The 19,187-nt window shown below is 38.8% G+C and overlaps 2 protein-coding genes across 2 annotated transcripts; both read left to right on the forward strand.

Moving 5' to 3' along the window:
• Positions 1–1,343: 1,343 nt before the first annotated feature.
• Positions 1,344–4,497, forward strand: fgfbp3 (fibroblast growth factor binding protein 3). Its single transcript, XM_051134221.1, is given in 4 exon segments — positions 1,344–1,513; positions 2,544–2,697; positions 2,699–3,160; positions 3,162–4,497. Coding segments are annotated over 4 exon segments (918 nt in total). The 5' UTR covers positions 1,344–1,373; the 3' UTR covers positions 3,324–4,497.
• Positions 4,498–10,821: 6,324 nt separating this feature from the next.
• On the forward strand, positions 10,822–13,651 carry ppp1r3ca (protein phosphatase 1, regulatory subunit 3Ca). Its single transcript, XM_051134065.1, has 2 exons — positions 10,822–11,015; positions 11,615–13,651. The coding sequence occupies exons 1-2, from the start codon at positions 11,002–11,004 to the stop codon at positions 12,570–12,572; spliced, it is 972 nt and encodes a 323-aa protein (XP_050990022.1). The 5' UTR covers positions 10,822–11,001; the 3' UTR covers positions 12,573–13,651.
• The last annotated feature ends 5,536 nt before the right edge of the window (positions 13,652–19,187 follow it).

Consider the following 19,187-nt stretch of genomic DNA (forward strand, 5'->3'; position numbering starts at 1 on the left):
GTCTGTTTTATATTGCAAACTAGTAGTTCTTTTATCATATCACAATCACAATTTATTATCATAAACATAATCACACTGGTTTGTAGCACAAATAGTGTTACTGTTTAATGAAATTTGTTATTCTTCTAATAGCAGGTAATGAATTGGAAATCTAGCACAATCAACAAAATAATTTACTTCTGTGTTGCAAAATAAGGTAGATAACTCCTGTAGAAACCTAAATCCAAGCACATCTCCACCACCAGCAGAGGGAGATGTTGCTGCTGTGATCCCCACAGTCTGCTGAGAATCCACTGCTGAGATTTTTTCTGCATCTTAACAAGAACACATTCTTTGAGCTGAAAACCCTCACACATGCCACACATTCTTCTCATGCTCAATTCAAACCACTTCATTAATCTTCAAAATGAAGAACTATGCAGAGCATCTCAGGGCCATATTTAATATCCAAACTGATTTTGTTTTCTCAGTGGCACTCACCGGTCAGTCACTTGATAAAGAGAAGGCAAATGCGGACAGCAAAAACATGATGTAGCACACAAAACCTGCACTGCAGTTTATCCTAGGAAAGTGTACAGACAAAAAGAACAGCAAAAAGCCTTTTGATGCAGTGAGCAGAAGCAGACTCTATTCGTTAATTTGATTCCCGCAAGCTCCTCACTCATGAGATGCTCATAGCTGCATCACTTTGCCGCTGAGCTCAACACGTAATTCCCAAAAGCACATTCAGGGTTTGGAACGAATCCAAACTGCCCGTGAGGCCCTGAGCAAGACAACAGCCATGTACGACGTTACCAGCGTCTGCTGTGGGTCAGCAGCTGGGGTTCGGTTGGTATGGAGACACAACTGACTATCAAGAATCTGCATTATCTGAGCGGAAAAAGAGCAGAGCATGACACGGCCACAGGGATGGTTTAGGATTAGAAAGCGTTGCCATATACGCAAGCATAGACGCAAATGCAAATAACACACATAAATACAAAGTTTTTCAAGTCTACAGTATTGCTTTTAACTAGAAAAATGTTTAAAGAAAGTTCCCCTTAGGGAACTGATCCAAGGATAAGTACATTTAAAAAGAAACATGCCCAAACAACAAGGAAATGTTGTTTGATGTTTTTAGCATTAAAGTAATTAGCAGTCTCACTTTTGAATCAGTTCCAATTATTTTTAATGATTTATTCAAAGACAAAACAAAAACAAAAAACTGTTTTTTACTATTTATTCATGTTGTAATGAGGATAAGCGAGAGAGAAACTGAAAGATTGAGTGAAAAGAGACAAAGACGTGGAGAAAAAGGATGGGGTGAGGGGTGTCCATTTGTCTTCGGACGAGGAGGGAGGTGCCAGATTCTGGGAGGTTTGGATACCCTATTGATGCCCCCAAAAACCATCCAGCCCCTCTTTCACCGCCTTTTTTTTCTTTATCCCTCGATTTCATCCTTATTTCTCCCCCGTGCTTTCTTATCCTTCCACAAGCCCCTCTCACTCCCAGTCCTGAAGGAACACTCGGCTCGGTAAGTAAAACAACACTGAGAGAAACGATAATATGAAACTTTTTTTTACAATGCAGGTGCGTGAGTGGCATAAAAAGAAGGGAAACGTATCATATACCTGTACTAGTTTTCTTTATAATAGGATGTGATTTGGCGAATCATCAGGCTGGTGTTTAATTAAATTGATGTACTGTATACATACTCGTCCTTATGTATTCAAATTTTGTAAAGAGAACAAAATGCTAATTATATAAATAAATTAAAAAAATGTAATTTTGCCATTTTAAATTTGGAATTTAAAAATTGTTTATTATTTAATAATTATATAAAATAAGTAAATGTATTATTTAAAAAAATTAAAGTCATTGTGTGTAGTCTGTGTACTATTTTAATTTTTACTACTATTTTATTTTTTATTTCATTTAATATATTTGCATTTATTTTTTGTAATTTTCTATTATATAGTTTTTACTCAATTTTTATTTTAGTACAGATAAACTAAATGAAAATTAGGAACTAGCTGAAATTTGAAATATCTTATTTTAGTTAAGATATGTGACCCTGGACCACAAAACCAGTCTTAAGTAGCAACGCTATATTTGTAACAATAGCCAACAATACATTGTATGGGTCAAATTTATAACATTTTCTTTTATGCCAAAAATCATTAGGATATTAAGTACATTCCATTAAGATATTTTATAAATTTCCTACCGTAAATATATCAAAACTTAATTTCTGATTAGTAATATGCATTTAAACTTTAAAGATTTTTTTGCACCCTCAGATTCCAGATTTTCAAATAGTTGTATCTTGGCCAAATATTGTCCTATCCTAACAAACCATGCATCAGTGGAAAGCTTATTTATTTTCAGCTTTCAGCTGATATGTTGTATAAACCTCACTTTCAAAAAATTGACCCTTATGACTGTTTTTGTGGTCCACAGTCACATATGTTATTTCAATTCAAGCCACTAATATGTTTATGGTTTTAGTTTTAGTAAACTATAATAACCCTGCATCATGTACGTTTTTCTTCTCTGCTTTGCAGGTGCTGTGATTTCGTCTCCATTCTGAGGGTGCTGTGTGTACCCCGAACCAGGGATTTCTTCCATTCTTTGACTTGCATTGACACGGCCATGCGAGGGCGGGATCTACTCTTCGTCTTTTCCCTCCTTTTCCTTGTCCTGTCATTCTCTGAGGCAAAAAAAGAAGTCCAAGCAGCCATCAGATGCAGTGACTGGCTCAGACAGTACACCAGTAAATCCCTCACTGGGGTCAGGTCAACTGAGCACAAAAGATGGGCACCGCTGCACCTGGGAGACGCTTGAGAGAGGAGCTAACATCCTGCTCCAGGTGAGCTGCACCGCCCCAAGTGAGGAGGGGCTCGGACCTCACTACACGTGCCAGTTTGCTGGAAAACCTCAGGAATGCTCCATCTACAGCACTCAGTCCTCCCAGTACTGGAAACAGGTGGTGAGCAAACTGAAGAAACGAAAGAACGCCTGCGAGGGGGAGAAAGTCCTAAAAACACGACTGTGTAAAAAAGCGCCCAGCGCATCCCACATGAAGCTCACGGAGAGAAGCGGAGAAGAGACGACCACGCACACGAGCAAGAAGATGCCAGAAGAGAACAAACAGAAAACGGAGGCACCCGCGACAAAAGAAAAAAGAAGTACAGAAGAAGAAGGAAGAGGAGGTGAAGAAAGAAGAGGATGAGGGGTTTGGAGTCATGAATGATGGATTCTCAGACATGGTGCCCGCTGTGAGCTACTGCGGAGAGGGATGGCATTCTGTCTGCAACTTCTTTGTCAAGTTTTTTGATGGTTAAAGAGAAACATCTGCTATCAATGCTTTTTCGGACCCAGCGGAGGATAAAAATGTTGTTGCATGTGAAAAAGATGGAAGGGTATGGAAGCCCGTCTTCGCCACTGAATTAAAATAATTTTATAAAAGGTAACTGCGACTTTTTATCTCACATTCTTTTTTTTAGAATTGTGAGATACAGACACACAATTGCAAATTATAAAGTGATAATTGTGAGATGCAAACTTGCAAATCAGAATTGCGTGATATAAACTCGCAATTTCGAGTTATAAAGTAAAAACTGCAAGACATTAAGTATAAGAAATAAAGTCACAATTTTAAGAAATAAAGTCAGAACTCCAAGATACAAACTCACAATTCTGACTTTTTTTCTCACAATTGCGAGTTTGTATCTCGAAATGGTAACATTTTTCTCAGAAATGCGAGTTCATATTGCAGTTCTGATGTTATAACATGTTATTACATCAGAATTAAGAGATATAAACAGACAATTCTGAGAACATATCGGTATTTTTCCCCTCAAAATTGGACTTTATTGCGAGTTTATATCTCACAATTCTGAGAAAAAAGTCAGAATTATGAGATAAAAACTCACAATTCTGACTTTCTTTCTCGCAATTGTGTTTATCTAATGCAATTCTGAGAAAAAGTCAGAATTATGAGTTTATATCTCGCAATTCTGACTTTATAACTCACAATTGCGAGTTTGTGTTGCAAAATTGTGAGTTTATATCATGCAATGCTGTAAAAAAAGTCCGAATTGTGAGACAAAAAGTCGCAATAACCTTTTTTATTTTTTATTCAGTGGCAGAAACAGGCTTTTATACAAAGATGACGCTGTCTGGTGTCAAAAAAATTACTTAGAAGTTGTTCAACATCTAGTCTGCACCCTGAAAACATCATGGATAAGAAATCCTGTTGTGAAGATGAAGACAAATAGACACAGAGAATTTAGTTTTTGTATAATATTTAACAATCACACTAATTACATTAATTCACACGCTCTTAATAACAAAGAATGACGTGTATATTGTAACTAAACCTGTTTTAACTTTTTGTAGATATGCATAATCGTATTTTGTATTCCACACATGACCTTTTTACTTATTATGAAAATTGCTGTATATGATTATTGCCAATAATATTCAGATCAATAAAAATACATTTAATTAATTAAATATGCATATATATTGTATATTTTTAAGAAAAATGTTCTAGATATATGCATCATTCCGTCATTTATAGATTGAATCGCAGTGCTTCACACAGCTGAATGACAAGATTTAAAGTCATTCAGATCTCACGTAAGCTGAATAAAAGAGCCTTGCATGAACTATTTATATGGAGCATTCATGTGTATATAGGTGTTTGTCAGTGAGTATGTTATATTCAGACAGCTCTGTTGTGCACTCAGCATCACAGTCAGCCGTATCAGTGGTCTAAAATGACGGTCACAGAAAATCGAGGAGCTCGTATGATAGTTCAAATCGATGAAATGCACCATTTAAGTGGCTTTCACCTTCCCCCCACCATGAGCCAATTGGCGAAGAAGAGGAAAATATTGTGGGGGAGAAAATGGCTCTTTTGTTCAGGCTTTTCTGTGGTCTCACAACTGCCTACAGCGACACATTTAATAAGCAAGCTGTGCAGCTAAATTGTTGGACAAAGAGGCTAGATTCAGAGTCATCTGTTGAAGGCTTAACTTGCTGCCTAAAACATTCTGAGTCAGCCAAGCAGGCAGAGATAGATTACAATATTATGTTCATAGTCACAAATGGATTTTGTCAATAGACTCAGAAGCAGGGTTAATACAACAGATTCATCTTTTCACCTCTGCATTGGGAGAACGATATTACATAGATGTCTAAAGCTCTCTGGAGTGCAGATCTTTTGTATATTATAAGGATAAATGGACTCCTACTGACTTTGCTTTGTTAAATTCAACTCACCTGTAAAAGTGACTTTCATATGTGCCAAATTGGTATCTGGCATAAGCAATGTCTGTAATACATAATCTGATCACCCAGAAGCATACAATTTGAAATTTGCCATCTTTGCTCATGCTTTTTGAAACAATTGCCAAATATCATGTGAATTTTCATGCTGCTCTGACAACACTAACTGGATGATGCTTAATATTTATTTATCCAATGTATTAATTACAAGTCTAGAAACAGATTTTTGAAGTATCAATCATTTGTTTTGGTCACAAATCAATTCAAAATGATGAAAATCAGATTAACTATGATTCAGTGAAGTAGCTATCATTCAACAGTAGAAAACACAAAAAATAAATAAATTATTGATGTGCGACATAAAAAAAAAAAATACTAAATCAAGTCATTAAGAAAAGAGAAGAATTGAATCAAATCTTATTGTTAATCGGATCAAATGGTTCTGAAATGGCAAAAATCAAAGATTGTGCTCTGAACTATAGCTGCAATGAAGTGTATTTACTGTCAAGGCCAACACGATAGGCATGTTTAGAGAAAGACTGTCAGGCATTCTCTTTTCTCACTACAAAAATTGCTGTCTGAAATATATAAAATAAATAATATTTCTTTAAAAGAACTAATCACCCTTTTTCTCAGCTAAATATTTGGCGAGGTGCTGCAGTTGTAGTTGCGTATTTGTATGTGCGTGTTTGTGTCTTTGCCTGTGCAGGGGATTTGCTGGAGATGGACGTCTATTGGTAAACAAATAGCTTATGGGTTGAGCTCATGTGTGAATAAAGCAATAAGCCCCAAGAAGCTGTGGTTTACAGTGAATTTATAACAGCTTAGAAGGTGCCTAATTCACTGTAAACCATAGGGTTCACAGGGCTTATTGCTTTTATAAAATGGATATTCCATATACATAGTAAGGTTTCACAAAATAAAACAAAGCAAATAAAGTGTAATGATATCCCTGTTGAAAAAAACAGTAGGTTTTGATGCTGGGATGCTGGTTTTAACTGGTTTATGCTGGTCCTTAGCTGGTCATGTGCTGGTCCAGGACCATCTTAAACCAGCTAAGGACCAGCTAAAACCAGCATCCCACCATCAAAAACTACCTAACCAGCATATGCTGTTTTTTTCAACAGGGATTAATAAAAAAAAAAAAAAATCATTATTCTTCCAAACAATGTAGTTGCAATGTGGTTGCAATCAAGAATCAAGGACTGGAACTATCCGTTTTATAATGGTACAACTTTAAATTCCACAATATTAATCAGAGTTGTGAACAAGCATTATGTAGAATGTAAGAAGGATGCTTGAGTCAAGAGCTTTAGTCTCCTATAATCCTCTTTTTAAATTCATAGAGCTCTGACTTTGGATTAAACCATGTATTAGTCGTGTTTGTTTTGTTAATTTGCTGCATACACAACACTTTGGGTTAAAAATCGACATCAACCTCTCTCCAGGGAGAAGAGAGGAGAGCAGTGTTTGAGTATACCTAATTTAAAAACTAGACTCATCCTAAATGGCCCCGCTGTCATTTGAAGCATTGAAAAGTCCGATTAATTTCTTCTTTAATCATGTCCTCTCATTTGTTGCGTTTGAAGGTCCGATTCATTGTAGCAAATCGGTTTGCTCAGAAGGTTAATGTAAATGAACAGATTAAAAAAGATTCGAATTTATGTAGACTAGTTTGTACAATTTAATATCTGAAAATGATGTTTTTCTTGTATTTTATGTGAGTTTTAACTGTTCAGTGAGATGGATGGAGACACATTCAGTTCAACTATTTTTCATTAATCAAGGACAGTTTAAAAGAATTGAAATTTGTTAATTTACTTACTGAGAGCAAATGTCCCTGAGAGCAAGTGTCAACAGAATAAAACACAATAAAACAAGGCTGACGGTTTAATGCCCATCATCTCAGAAACCAGACCATTTACTTCAATATGAGAAATACATAAAATGTATATACATTGTGACTTTTTTTTTTTTTTTGAGTTAGCTAATATTTCTAAGCAAATTACATAAATGATGCTCTCAGCACTTTATTCAGTTCACTTAAATTTATATTTAAGAGATCTGAAATGCTAGTAAAATTGCAGTGTTTTCGAATTTTAGGTACTTAAGTGCTTGTATATGTCTTTTACAGACAGTGAACTATTGTCCATTACACGCTGTGTTTGGAGGCTGAATCTCAATGAGCTGCACATCTTCAGCCCAGTCTATCAAACAAATACACACTCAAACACACATACTCGCTTTCTTACACAGACACATCATTTACTAAACAGACTGGCTCTTAGTCTGTGCACATAAATCAAGTGTTTAAAACAGGCATTCAGCCAGATGCCCCATTTAAGGCCCCCTTTCCCATCCCGATCTACAGGGAAACAACAGCAGCCTCCCCAAAACCCAACTGGGACCCCTGAGAATCACACAAAGGGACTCAAGACGCTTCCCACATCGGAACAGTTTTGTACAAAGTGGAGAAGTGACCCATTCGGACACCCTTGCAATGTTCTATTCTCCAACCTGGCCTTATGCCACATTTACCCTCTTGAGCCTTACACCGATCCAATAAAAAACTGCAAAGACTGACACAAGACACAGAAAATTAGTTCTGACATAGCAGAGGTTGGAAGCTGTGCCATGTGGAAACACAGGGCTCATGGGTAATTTGGCCAATAAGAAAATAATAAGACACCAGTGACTATTTGAGAAGTGTTAATGTGTTCACAGTATCAGAATTTCTGCTGCCTCATGGAATTCAGCTTAAAATAAGCCAAAAAAAAAAAAAAAAAACATAAAGAATAAAACACACAAGTTTTTTTGCACGCTCAGCATCTTGTGTCAGTCCGCATCTTGGCACACGTCACAAAATTGCTTCATTAGTGGAAGCAGCAACGTTATTTTTAAAGATGATTTATGGAAGCAGATTAAACAGCCAACCCAAGGTCCTACAGTAATATAATGTAAACCTGTATACACTACCAACTGCAACACACACATTTGTACAGAAGGGCTGGTCATTGAGTGTGATTCAATGCCTGTGAGCTCTGAACAGAACAACAGCGCCCCCAGCTGGTTGAGAGATATTAATGCATATCTCCAAGCCTGACACCTGCAGTGCTGTTATTGGGAAAGTCACCTGATGGCAAGCTAGCAAAATATTTAAGGGAAAAAATGAACGAAAAACTCATCAGTTTATTGAAAAACAAAACATATTTATCTAGATTGCATTTACTTAATTAATAATTAAATGTCTTGTGGCGACCCAAGTTCAATTCCCGCCTCGAGGTCCTCCGGCGATCCCGCTCCCCTCTCTCCGCTCAGTGCTTTCCTGTCATCTCTCTACTGTCCTGTCCATTAAAGGCATAAAAGCCCAAAAAATATAATACATTGAAATAATATGGTAAGACACACCAATTTGCAATATCAAGCAGTGAAATGAGCTGTTTTGTACAGCTAAAAATAGCTGGACGGAGATGTGACTGGAAGCTAGACCCATAAAATTCACAAATAGTAAAGCTCTTACAGTAAGCACAAGGCGGATACATATCATTAAGGATAATTTCTGTTTTTGTTTTGGGCCATTAAAATGTTCTGTAAAAACATAATCACTGCTGAACTTGAACTGGTCAGTAGAAGTGTCTTACAGTTATTGCAACATGTAAAATAACGCTCTATGCCAGGCTTTTTTTTTTAGATGGCTTGGTGTGGTGCATCGACCCAAACCTAGGTAGTCAGGAGAGCATCTGGCTTACTGATTGGCTAAATTAGGTCATGTGTTTGGAAATCTGGCTGACATGAGACTGTCCTATAAAACTAGACAGTCTGTGCTTGAGGATGGTGAAATACACATGAAACTGCTATGTGACTTACCACATTGTTTTATATTACATTCTCCTTCTGTAAAGATCTATCTATCTATCATCTATCTATCTCTAAAATAAGATTTTACTAACAAGACTTTTGTATTAAAAAGTTTAAAATGAATACTTTCTTTATAGTGTCCACTAGATGTCTCTCTCCACCATTGCATAATCCAGTTGGTAACAATCGCACCGATTAAAACATTGAAGTTTTGTGCCACAGCCAAGTTTATTTCAGGCTTGTGTGCCATAGTGGGGTTTGGCAGTGCGACACAAGGCTTATTATGCAATTATAAGGCTGTAGCCTAAGCATATCCTTATGCCACAGAAGCAAAAATGTTTATGGATGTGGTAAATCCTTGCAGATGTTATTCTACCACAAATGCCACGAAAATGTATATGTTTAAGTTAAACTGTGTGATTAAATGCATTTTAGTCAAGTAGTGTTAAAGTTAGCCTACATGACATGAGGATATTAACAGACCACCACAATAATACTTTTAGGTTCATGCATTCAGCTAACTTAAAAGCTTATACATGTTATCCCAATGTTACATATAGCTACATATTCGCAAAACTTTTGCACACCCGAGAGATTTGTGTTTGCCAGCAAAACGCAAGTTTTGTAATTAAATTAAACGTTTTGCTAGCAAACGAAAAGTTTCTTGGTGAAACGCAAAAGTTTTGCGAGCGAACGCAAAGTTTCTCGGGGGAACGCAACGCTTTAGTGAGAGAACGCAAAAGCGTTGCAATATAATTTCCAATCCTATGTCATATTTTCTCATAACACCCCCGTACCATATTCCCCGAGAAAGAGAGGACTTAGATGTCATATTTGCACATGCTTGCTAGTTTTCGCACCCCATTGGGCTGATAACCGCTAATCACCAAAAACATACAGTCGAAACAGCTTCAACATTTGCACATCAATATGGAAGGTGCTAAGGTATTGATCACTGAAGGTGGACATCTGGCCATGCACATCAATCAATCATGCCATCACTTAATCGTTAATCAAACAATGATTACTAAATGGTGATAAAATCACGCAACTATGAGAGAAATAGGCAAGAGACTGACTGACAGACAGAAAATGTAAGTTTTTAAAATTAGTATTGCTTGCACGAAGGACTTTGAAGTTGGTGTGCTTGTAATATCAGATTATTCTATCATACGCCACAGTCATGTATGGAGCAATATGGACCTTTGGACCATGGTAAAATCAGCAGACACTGTAAGGTCTTAACGGTAGTGTTATACACATTTGTATAAATTGTTAGTGTCAGTGCTAACTTTAGTTCGTGGTTTTTTGCAACCCACAGAAAATAAAGATTAACTTTATCCATGACCTACATTTACAGGGCAAACAACCACGTTCAATAGATTAAAGATTACCCTGCTGGGTCACCTCTAGCTGAATGAAGATAGCCTAACATTTGCATGTTTTGAAATAAAAGAGAATATCAACTACAATCATTACTACACCCAAGATGATGTCAGTTTAACAAAATCACGGTAATTGGCAGTAAATATTCACACGCGAGTGCGATATAATTTGCACCAGCAGGGGTCCACGGCTATTAAATCTATTCCAGTGATGATTGGTCGACACAAAAATATGCGGCTCGGCTGCCGGCTGGCTGGGGAGTGGAATATGCAAATTAGCGGCATGAGGCTTTAATAAGAGGCTCGACTTGTGCGCAGCGTGGAGTGGGTGTGTCGGCAGAGCACAGAAGAAAGGTTGTAGTTCTGGGGGCTCCTAAAGAATTTTTACATTAAAACAAGCACTCTGGAATTGCTTCAAACAAATCCCGTCTCCCCTGCAATGTGCTTTGCTCAAGAGACCACTTTAAACTGAAGCACTTTCTCCATGAGTTCCACAAGGTAAGAAGGTTTTAAAAGTTTTAAACGTTTTAAAAATGCAAAGTGTTTTCTGGTGCCACTTCAAGTATGTTAAAGATTTTTTAAAAAAACAAAAACTGACTTTTGATTATTTTATTTTTAAATTTCCGAATCCAGATTTAAGCGATAATGACCATCTTTATTATTGTTTGTTTGTTTGTTTTTTTTTATGAAGCATTCTAACAAAAAGTGTTCGAATATTTAATTGTTGCTATGGTTACTTGCCGGGCCAACGCAATTTAAATTTAAATTCGCAAATTCTTTTTATTATCATATGAAAATATGCACTGTAAATAACTTTTGTGCTTACTGAAATGTTTGAAAACCTAGCATATATATTTATGTGTAAAATCAAACTGTGCTTTTAAGAGCCCTACAACCTTTTGTTTTGACTTCCTGTGGGGGGTTTAAGTACCGCTGTCACAATCATTTGTCATTTCCACTCATGTCTAATTTGTATCGTTTTGTTTCATTAAAGCAGACTGCTTTCCTCCTAAAATATAATTTTATAGCATCTTAAGAAACATTTTAAAGGCATTGTACTCACACATCTGGCTTGTCTTTTGTCTGTATGTGTTTAGAGTTCTTCATCTCCTGAGTCCCCCAATGCCGGGTCCAGTTATGCCCGTGGACGTGGCTGTGCAGCTGTACATCACCCATTCACCCCCACTTCGCAGCTTCCTGAGCTCTTATGAAGACTACAGGAAACGCAACATGGTCAACACCTGCTACAAACCCCTGCGGCCCTGCTTGAGCTCCAGAGCCCACCTGGAGCCCCCTCGTCTGGGATGGCAGACCCCAAAATCTAAGGCTAAGAAGAAGGTCGTGTTTGCTGACTCAAAGGGTATGTCATTAACGGCGGTGCATGTCTTCTCAACTTTTGATAACAGAGAACCAGCTCCATCCGAACTGCAGTTTGACCTGGAAGACCTAGAGGACATCACAGCCACTCTCCATATCAACTCAGTCCAGAGCAGAATTCTAGACTTTCCGCAACCAGCGGCAGACTATCTAGATTTCCGTAGCCGGTTGCTAAAAAACTTAGTTTGTTTGGAGAACTGCACCCTTCAGGAGCGGGCCCTCACTGGTACCATCAAAGTACGCAACCTGGCCTACGAGAAGATGGTTCACGTGCGAATCACTTTTGATACTTGGAAGAGCTTCCAGGATGTGGAATGCACGTTTATGAATAACGTCTATGGTTGTCAGGATACAGACACATTCTCATTTGCCATTGAACTGCCTGGGTATGTGCCTCCTCAGAATAAGGTCGAATTTTGCATTAGCTACAGAACTGGAGAGCAGACCTACTGGGACAACAACGACGGTAGAAACTATGGACTGGTTTCAACGTCTTGGCAAGAAAACAACACATGGAATTCGACAAACCAAGGAAAGAAATCGAATGAATCTAAGAAGTTAGGCAGGAAAACACAAGACAAGGAAGTTTATAATTGTAAAAATCCGCTCCAATCCAATGGCGTTTTTCCAAACTGGCAGAGTTGGGGACGCATTACAACCAGTGTCCCCTATTGGTGACTAGAGCGCACATAATTAACTATCCAAATGTGTTGAAAGGTTTTAACGACAATATTTCTCTCTGTATGACAACAGAAGAAGATTAACAATCTCTTAAAAGCTCTTAATATGATTTACCTGCTGATTACTTTACAGTAGACCTAGATCAGCTGTCTATTGCCAGATTAATGAGGGAACAGAGGCTGGTTGAAATGGTCACAGAGTGAACTTTGTTTCTTCAGATGGAACATGTTGCTGCAGTGCAATACAGCATGTTTCATTCTTTTGTTAAGTAAATATGTGTGATGACCCCTTTCCTGAAGAGCTAGACATGTAAACAAGACCACTAAGGGGTCTGGAGTAAACACTTTGTTATATCTTTATCGGTTCGTTGTAAAAAATGTGCCTTTGTCTTAGGTGTGCTAAGAGAATTTCTTTGTTAAACTGCTGCCATTGTGTGCCACATCAACAGACTGTGCACTATAAAAAATGATACCAAGTGAAAATCAAATCAAGAGAATATATCTAAAGCCTGTGTCTCGCTAGCCAATTTTCAGCCGATTATTTCCAGTTGAAGATTCTGTTATGGAAGAGATGAACAGTTGGTATGCAACCAGTGAGATTGTCCTTCATATTGAAGGGGTAGCCTTTGCTGGTTACAAACTTAAAGAGGGAAAATAGAAATTTGAATATTTATCATATTTAATAGTACTCCATGAATAAACCAGCTTTGTAATTAATTTGGTTTTGATCATTTTGCTTATCAAGCTTTTTATCTGCAAAATGCACATGCAGGTGTCTCTTTTTTCATGTTTGTGTTGGATATGTGAAATTTTATGTGCTTAATTTAATGCAACTGAATGCAATAAGTTAAACAAATGGCCTGATAATGGTTTCTGTGCCTTCGGATCTGCTCATTGTATGTTTTCCATTTATGTTTTAAGTGCAATCCAGTGAATATGAGTGGAATTGGTTGTGATGTTATGTTTGAATCAGGTGTGAAGATAAGAATGGCTGTATTTTATTGAAGAAAGAATGGATGTCTCTGTAAATGAGTATGTATTTGGTGTGATTTTTCTAAAATAAAAAATTAAATGTCACATTTTCAGATTCTGTTTCTCAATAACTCTAGTCAGAGTAAGTGAGAATATGTCTGATCTGCCAAAGTGACAACAATATTGTACTGGTGGCAATTAGGCTCATAAAAAGCATTAGGACAAAACACAAGTGATATTGAAAATGGAGTTCTTTTACTCTTCTAGAGTTAAAAGCAAATTGAGTGCTATGTTGACTAAAGTATTCAAGTTCTCAAGCAGAAAAAAATGAGAATAATGTAGATTTCTTAGAAGAAGAGATTGGTCAAGTTGATGCAGTAGCCTGATACCTGGGCTTTATGAATATATCCATGTAAATCAAAGCTTATGAATAGCTTTTATCAGCATATAAAGCTCTCTTTAAAATCATAAAGCAGTTTCAGTTTGAAGCGGACAGAGGTTTAATGTTAGCTCATGGTCTTCTCCACTCAGTGAGGAATGCAGAGAATGTAGAGAGCTACATTTTCCACTTTCCTACTTTTCTGAAATTTTTCAAAGCACTTATACACATCACTTCAATACAGAGAAAAGGGAAACAGATTTAAACACGAGACATCTGATAACCCTGGATATGAACACCCTCTGCCTGGCCATGTACTGAACATACAGTTCAAAAATACCTAGCCTCGTGCCAAGCCTATTTATTAAACCAGTGAACAGAGGAACATCATGTTGATAGTAAAGGTTCTTTTAGGTTATTCCGATATCAGTTGCAGTGTACGCACTGATAACCTTAAATAGCCAGTTACAAATATAAAAAATACCTAAAAGTAGCACTGTACGATAAGAAATATACAAGGACCACAACATGCCTCTTTAGGGCAACTGAATTGGGCTAAAGAAAAACTCCACAACTTAAAGACTTTCAAAAAAATAGGAAGAAATAATTTTGCTAATTATTTTGGATAAATATATATATATTGGAAAAATAATTATTTTGACTGGAGTAATGATGCCAAAAATTCAACTTTGAATTCACAGGAATAAATTACATTTTAGAATATATTCAAATGGAAAAACATGATTTTATAGAGTCAAAAAAATATACTCTTTTTGCTGTACTTGGGATCAAATAAATTCAGGCTTGGTGAGCAGAAGAGACTTTAAAAAAATTTTAAAAAATAAATTAAAAATCTTACTGTTTAATTCTGGAAATTAGTCTTTTTATTTCCTGAAAGAACATAACAAGCTGCATCGTGAAAGACAGTAAAAAGTCAAACAGGCACTTAAATGTGTGGTATAAGGCATGTGTATATCTCTTTGCACAAACACAACCATTCAAATCGCATATGAATATGCCGGCAAGTATTTTGCACCTCTTACCTCATTCTTGTTTGCCAATTCTCAACGGGAAACCCAAAGACAGGCCCAAAGTAATCATTTTAATGTGTTTTTTTCTGTCATTTGGACAACATGACCTTAGAAATAGGCTTTAGTGGCTCAGGCTCATGATATTTCAACTATGTGAAATACTGTTGGGAAAATGACTCAGCTCTTCCCTATAACAGGCTCACAGTTGCTTACAAAGATACTGGTTTCTTGTAGAAGAAACATTCATGATTTATGAATACGTATGTGCACCAAAAAAACGTGTATGTGGATTAGTTTTGTAAAAACTCATATTTTTAAACTGAATTGTGAGCTATATAAGCGTCATACAGAGTCTCACCACTGCCTCACCCTGTCTCAGCGATCTTTTTTAGTCTCCAAACCTTCAGCCAGAGCAGGACATTTGCCTCCATTTTTCATGATTCTAAAACTGAAGTTGTGCAAACATTAGAGGGCTGAGAGAGAGAGAGAGCTGGTCTGGGGCAGCAGCCATAAACAGGCCTCAGAGATGGCAGGAGAACAGTGCAGCATTCACAATCAGTCAAGAACAAGGGCTCTCTTACTGAGTGAGGAGGGAACTGGAGCGGAGTATGGAGTGGATTTGTCCATACAGCTGTGATTTCCTGCTCTGCAAAGCACTCTGTAACCATAAAGGGCACAGAAAATGTGTTTTTCCCCGGGTGTTGGCTTTACCAACTCAAAGATTTCATTTGCTTTTTTATTTCCTGTGGACGAATTGTAAACATGTGGCGTGTTTGGTTTTTCTTGATTCAGGTTCTGTCTATGCACAAATATATCCTTGTATGATGTCTTTCATTGTTTAATTGCTATCCTGATATTCTGACCTGGCAGTTTACATAGAGTGTTATCTGATACTTTTGTACAGTGTAATTCTTCTGCTATTTTTAAAAGGGATATAGTGCAGCTGTTGACACCAGTGCTAGCAGTCCATAGAAACCCATGACTCAGAATTTAGACTGCTCTCCTTCAAATACGGATTCTGAATCTGCATTTGGCCAGACTCTAACAACACTTTCATTAATTCTACTTCAGCGGTGGACACCACCCTGTTTACAGTTTGCTTTTGCCAGTACTTGGTCAATGAGCCATTGTTTGAGTCTGGTATGAAGTCATCCAGCAGCAGAAATGGCTTGAAGACTGTGAGTTTGGTCTCTGGCAATTTACATCTCATTTTATAAGGTGCTCATTCTGGAAAATATTCTTAATTTTGTTCCACTTAGCTGAAAGAAGTCATTTTTGCCGAAACTCCCAATCAGTGGTTGTGCACATGTATATATAACTCTGAGCTTTGCTTGTAAGTAGAAAAAATGCATGAGTCACAGTTGACCTATCGGTAAGCCCCCTCAAAAGCAGATTAGCCAATGGCATTTGAGTATCAGTTGCACAAGGACTGGAACTTGGATATCTTTAGGTTTCATTGCCATAGAGAAACACTTGAAGATCTGAAGCTCTCATTGGTTTGATGGTCTTTATGCTACAAAAATGGTAAAACAATTTGGATTCCAGGTATACTGAGAGGATAGGCAATGGAATTTGGAATTTATTTTATTATTCAACGTTCATTTTCTGGTTTGCATACAATTTTCATCTGCTTAAGCAGAACTTTTATGTCATCTTGTGCTTCACCAAGGTATCTCTGGCTACAACTATGCTGAAGTTAGTGAGTCCATGCTAACGTAATAGCTAACTGTTCTCACATCATGTACAGTGTAGGTCAAAAACACATACGAAACATTTCGGTGCCTGTCCATATTAAAGTGGTTAAATACAAATTAGTTTAATCTTACCCTGCGGTACATGAACACTGTTAATCCTGGATGTTGTCACTTGCGATCGTGACGACCAAAACATGAGGCTTCTTCCACTTGCATTGCGATCTGTAGAAATTATGTTTTTTGAGGAAAACATTTCTGCATTTTTCTCCATATAATGGACTGCTGTGGTGCCCCGATTTTGAACTTCCAAAAGGCAGTTTAAATGTGGCTTCAAACGATCCCAAATGCGGTTGTAAACAATCCCAGACAAGGAAGAAGGGTCTCATCTTGTTACGTAGTTGCTGCGTGCTGGATGGAACGAGACGAGAGACGAGATAACAAGTAACAATATATTTAATATAAACTTCTGGTAGCATAAGCTGGAACAGGCAGGAACACAGAGCGATAATCCACACACGTAGAACAAACAAACGTTAAAGACCGACAAGGGGCTAAAGACAAAGACAGACTTATAAAGGGTAACTAATAATGACAGACAGGTGAACCAAATAATGCTAACAAGGACAAAACCAAATCAGACAGATCAACGGGGGGAGACAATGGGAGAAACCAATAAAACAAACAGACAGAACTGTAACATTACGCCCCCCTCCGAATAGGCGCGTCCTCGCGCCGTAGAAAACAAAACAAAACAAAACAGACTAGGAGGCGAAAAAACAGAAAAACCAGAGTCCATGGGGGAGGAGGCTTCGGCGGAGGACGGAACCCCGGAAGGGGGACAAAAACCAGAGTCAACAGAGTCCAAGGGGGCGACGAAGGTGGGAGGAGCCAGGGAGGAAACAGGAGGGACCCGGAGCAGGAGAAGCAGAGGGAGACCCAGACCGCAGCCATGATGACCCACGGTGGAGCCGATGGAGGGAGGAGCCATGGTGGAGGAAGGGCTGACGACTCCAGGGGGCCGACCGACAGAGGCGGAGCAGCTGGCGGAGGAGCCCGAGGCGGAGACGGAGAGCCGAAGATCCAGGGCGACACCGAGGTTCCGGAGGGCCAAGGCGGAACCAGAGGCTCTGGCAACCGAGGCGTAGGCGGAGATCCAGAGGTCCGCGGCGGAGCCGGAGCAACAGAGGATGAAGGCTGTGCCAGAGGGAGGGAGGAGGTCCACAGAGCCGGTGGGACGGAGTGACGAGGCGCAGCCGTAGGAACAGAGTCCTGAGGTGATGAAGGGCCGACGACCGACCAGGGCGGAGCCGGAAAGACGAGGGAGCCCGGTGGAGCTGGTGGACCGATGGGCGACGATGGAGACGAGGGCGCTGAGAGCCGTGGTGGAGCCGCAGGGTCGGAGGGCCGAGGCGGAGTTCTGGACTCTGAGGCTGGAGGCGGAGATGAGGGATCCTCCAGCCCTGACGCCGATGGAAGCTGGCAGACCCGCGGCGAGCCCACTGCACAGGTAGGCCAGCACCCACTCGATGTAATCGTCCCCAGAGTTCGTTCATGCTCTCTCTCCATAGAGGACCCTCCCCGGACAGCTGCGCCTTGATGGTGGGGTTCAATCCCACCCGATAGAACGTGCACAAGCAGCTGTCCGGGTAGTGTGTGTGTGGCACGAGGTGCATAAAGTCTCAGGTGTGGTCCTCGAGAGAGCGATTCCCCTGCTCCAGGATGATGATCTGAACGGCAGGATCCATGAAGAAAAATCAAAAACAAAACACTGAGAAAAAGGACGAAAAAATAAACGTAGGGGAATCACGCCGGGTAAACTGTTTTGGTCGGTCGTTCTGTTACGTAGTTGCTGCATGCTGGATGGAACGAGACGAGAGACGAGATAACAAGCAACAATATATTTAATATAAACTTCTGGTAGCATAAGCTTGAACAGGCAGGAACACAGAGCGACAATCCACACACGTAGAACAAACAAACGTTAAAGACCGACAAGGGGCTAAAGACAAAGACAGACTTATAAAGGGTAACTAATAATGACAGACAGGTGAACCAAATAATGCTAACAAGGACAAAACCAAATCAGACAGATCAACGGGGGGAGACAATGGGAGAAACCAATAAAACAAACAGACAGAACTGTAACACATCTAGCGAAACAATAGGTTGCTTTCATTAAACTGCATTTCGGAAGTTCAAAATCGGGGCACCATATCAGTCATTATATGAAGAAAAATGCTGATATGTTTTCCTCAAAAAACAATTTCTTTACGACTGAAGAAAGAAAGACATGAACATCTTGGATGACAAAAGGGAGAGTAAATTATTTATAAATTGTTGTTCTGGAAGTGGAGTTCTCCTTTAACTATTTTCTGTATCCTCTGAAGGGCAATAATCATTTTAAAAACATGAGGCAAAATAAGAAAAATGTACGCATCTCCATTCTGTTCAAAAGTTTTCACCCCCGGCTCTTAATGCATCGTTTTTCTTTCTGGAGCATCAGGGAGCGTTTGTACCTTCTGTAATAGTTGCGAGTC

This window comes from Labeo rohita, chromosome 17 (genome assembly GCF_022985175.1).
Source record: "Labeo rohita strain BAU-BD-2019 chromosome 17, IGBB_LRoh.1.0, whole genome shotgun sequence".
Classification (NCBI taxonomy): domain Eukaryota; kingdom Metazoa; phylum Chordata; class Actinopteri; order Cypriniformes; family Cyprinidae; genus Labeo; species Labeo rohita.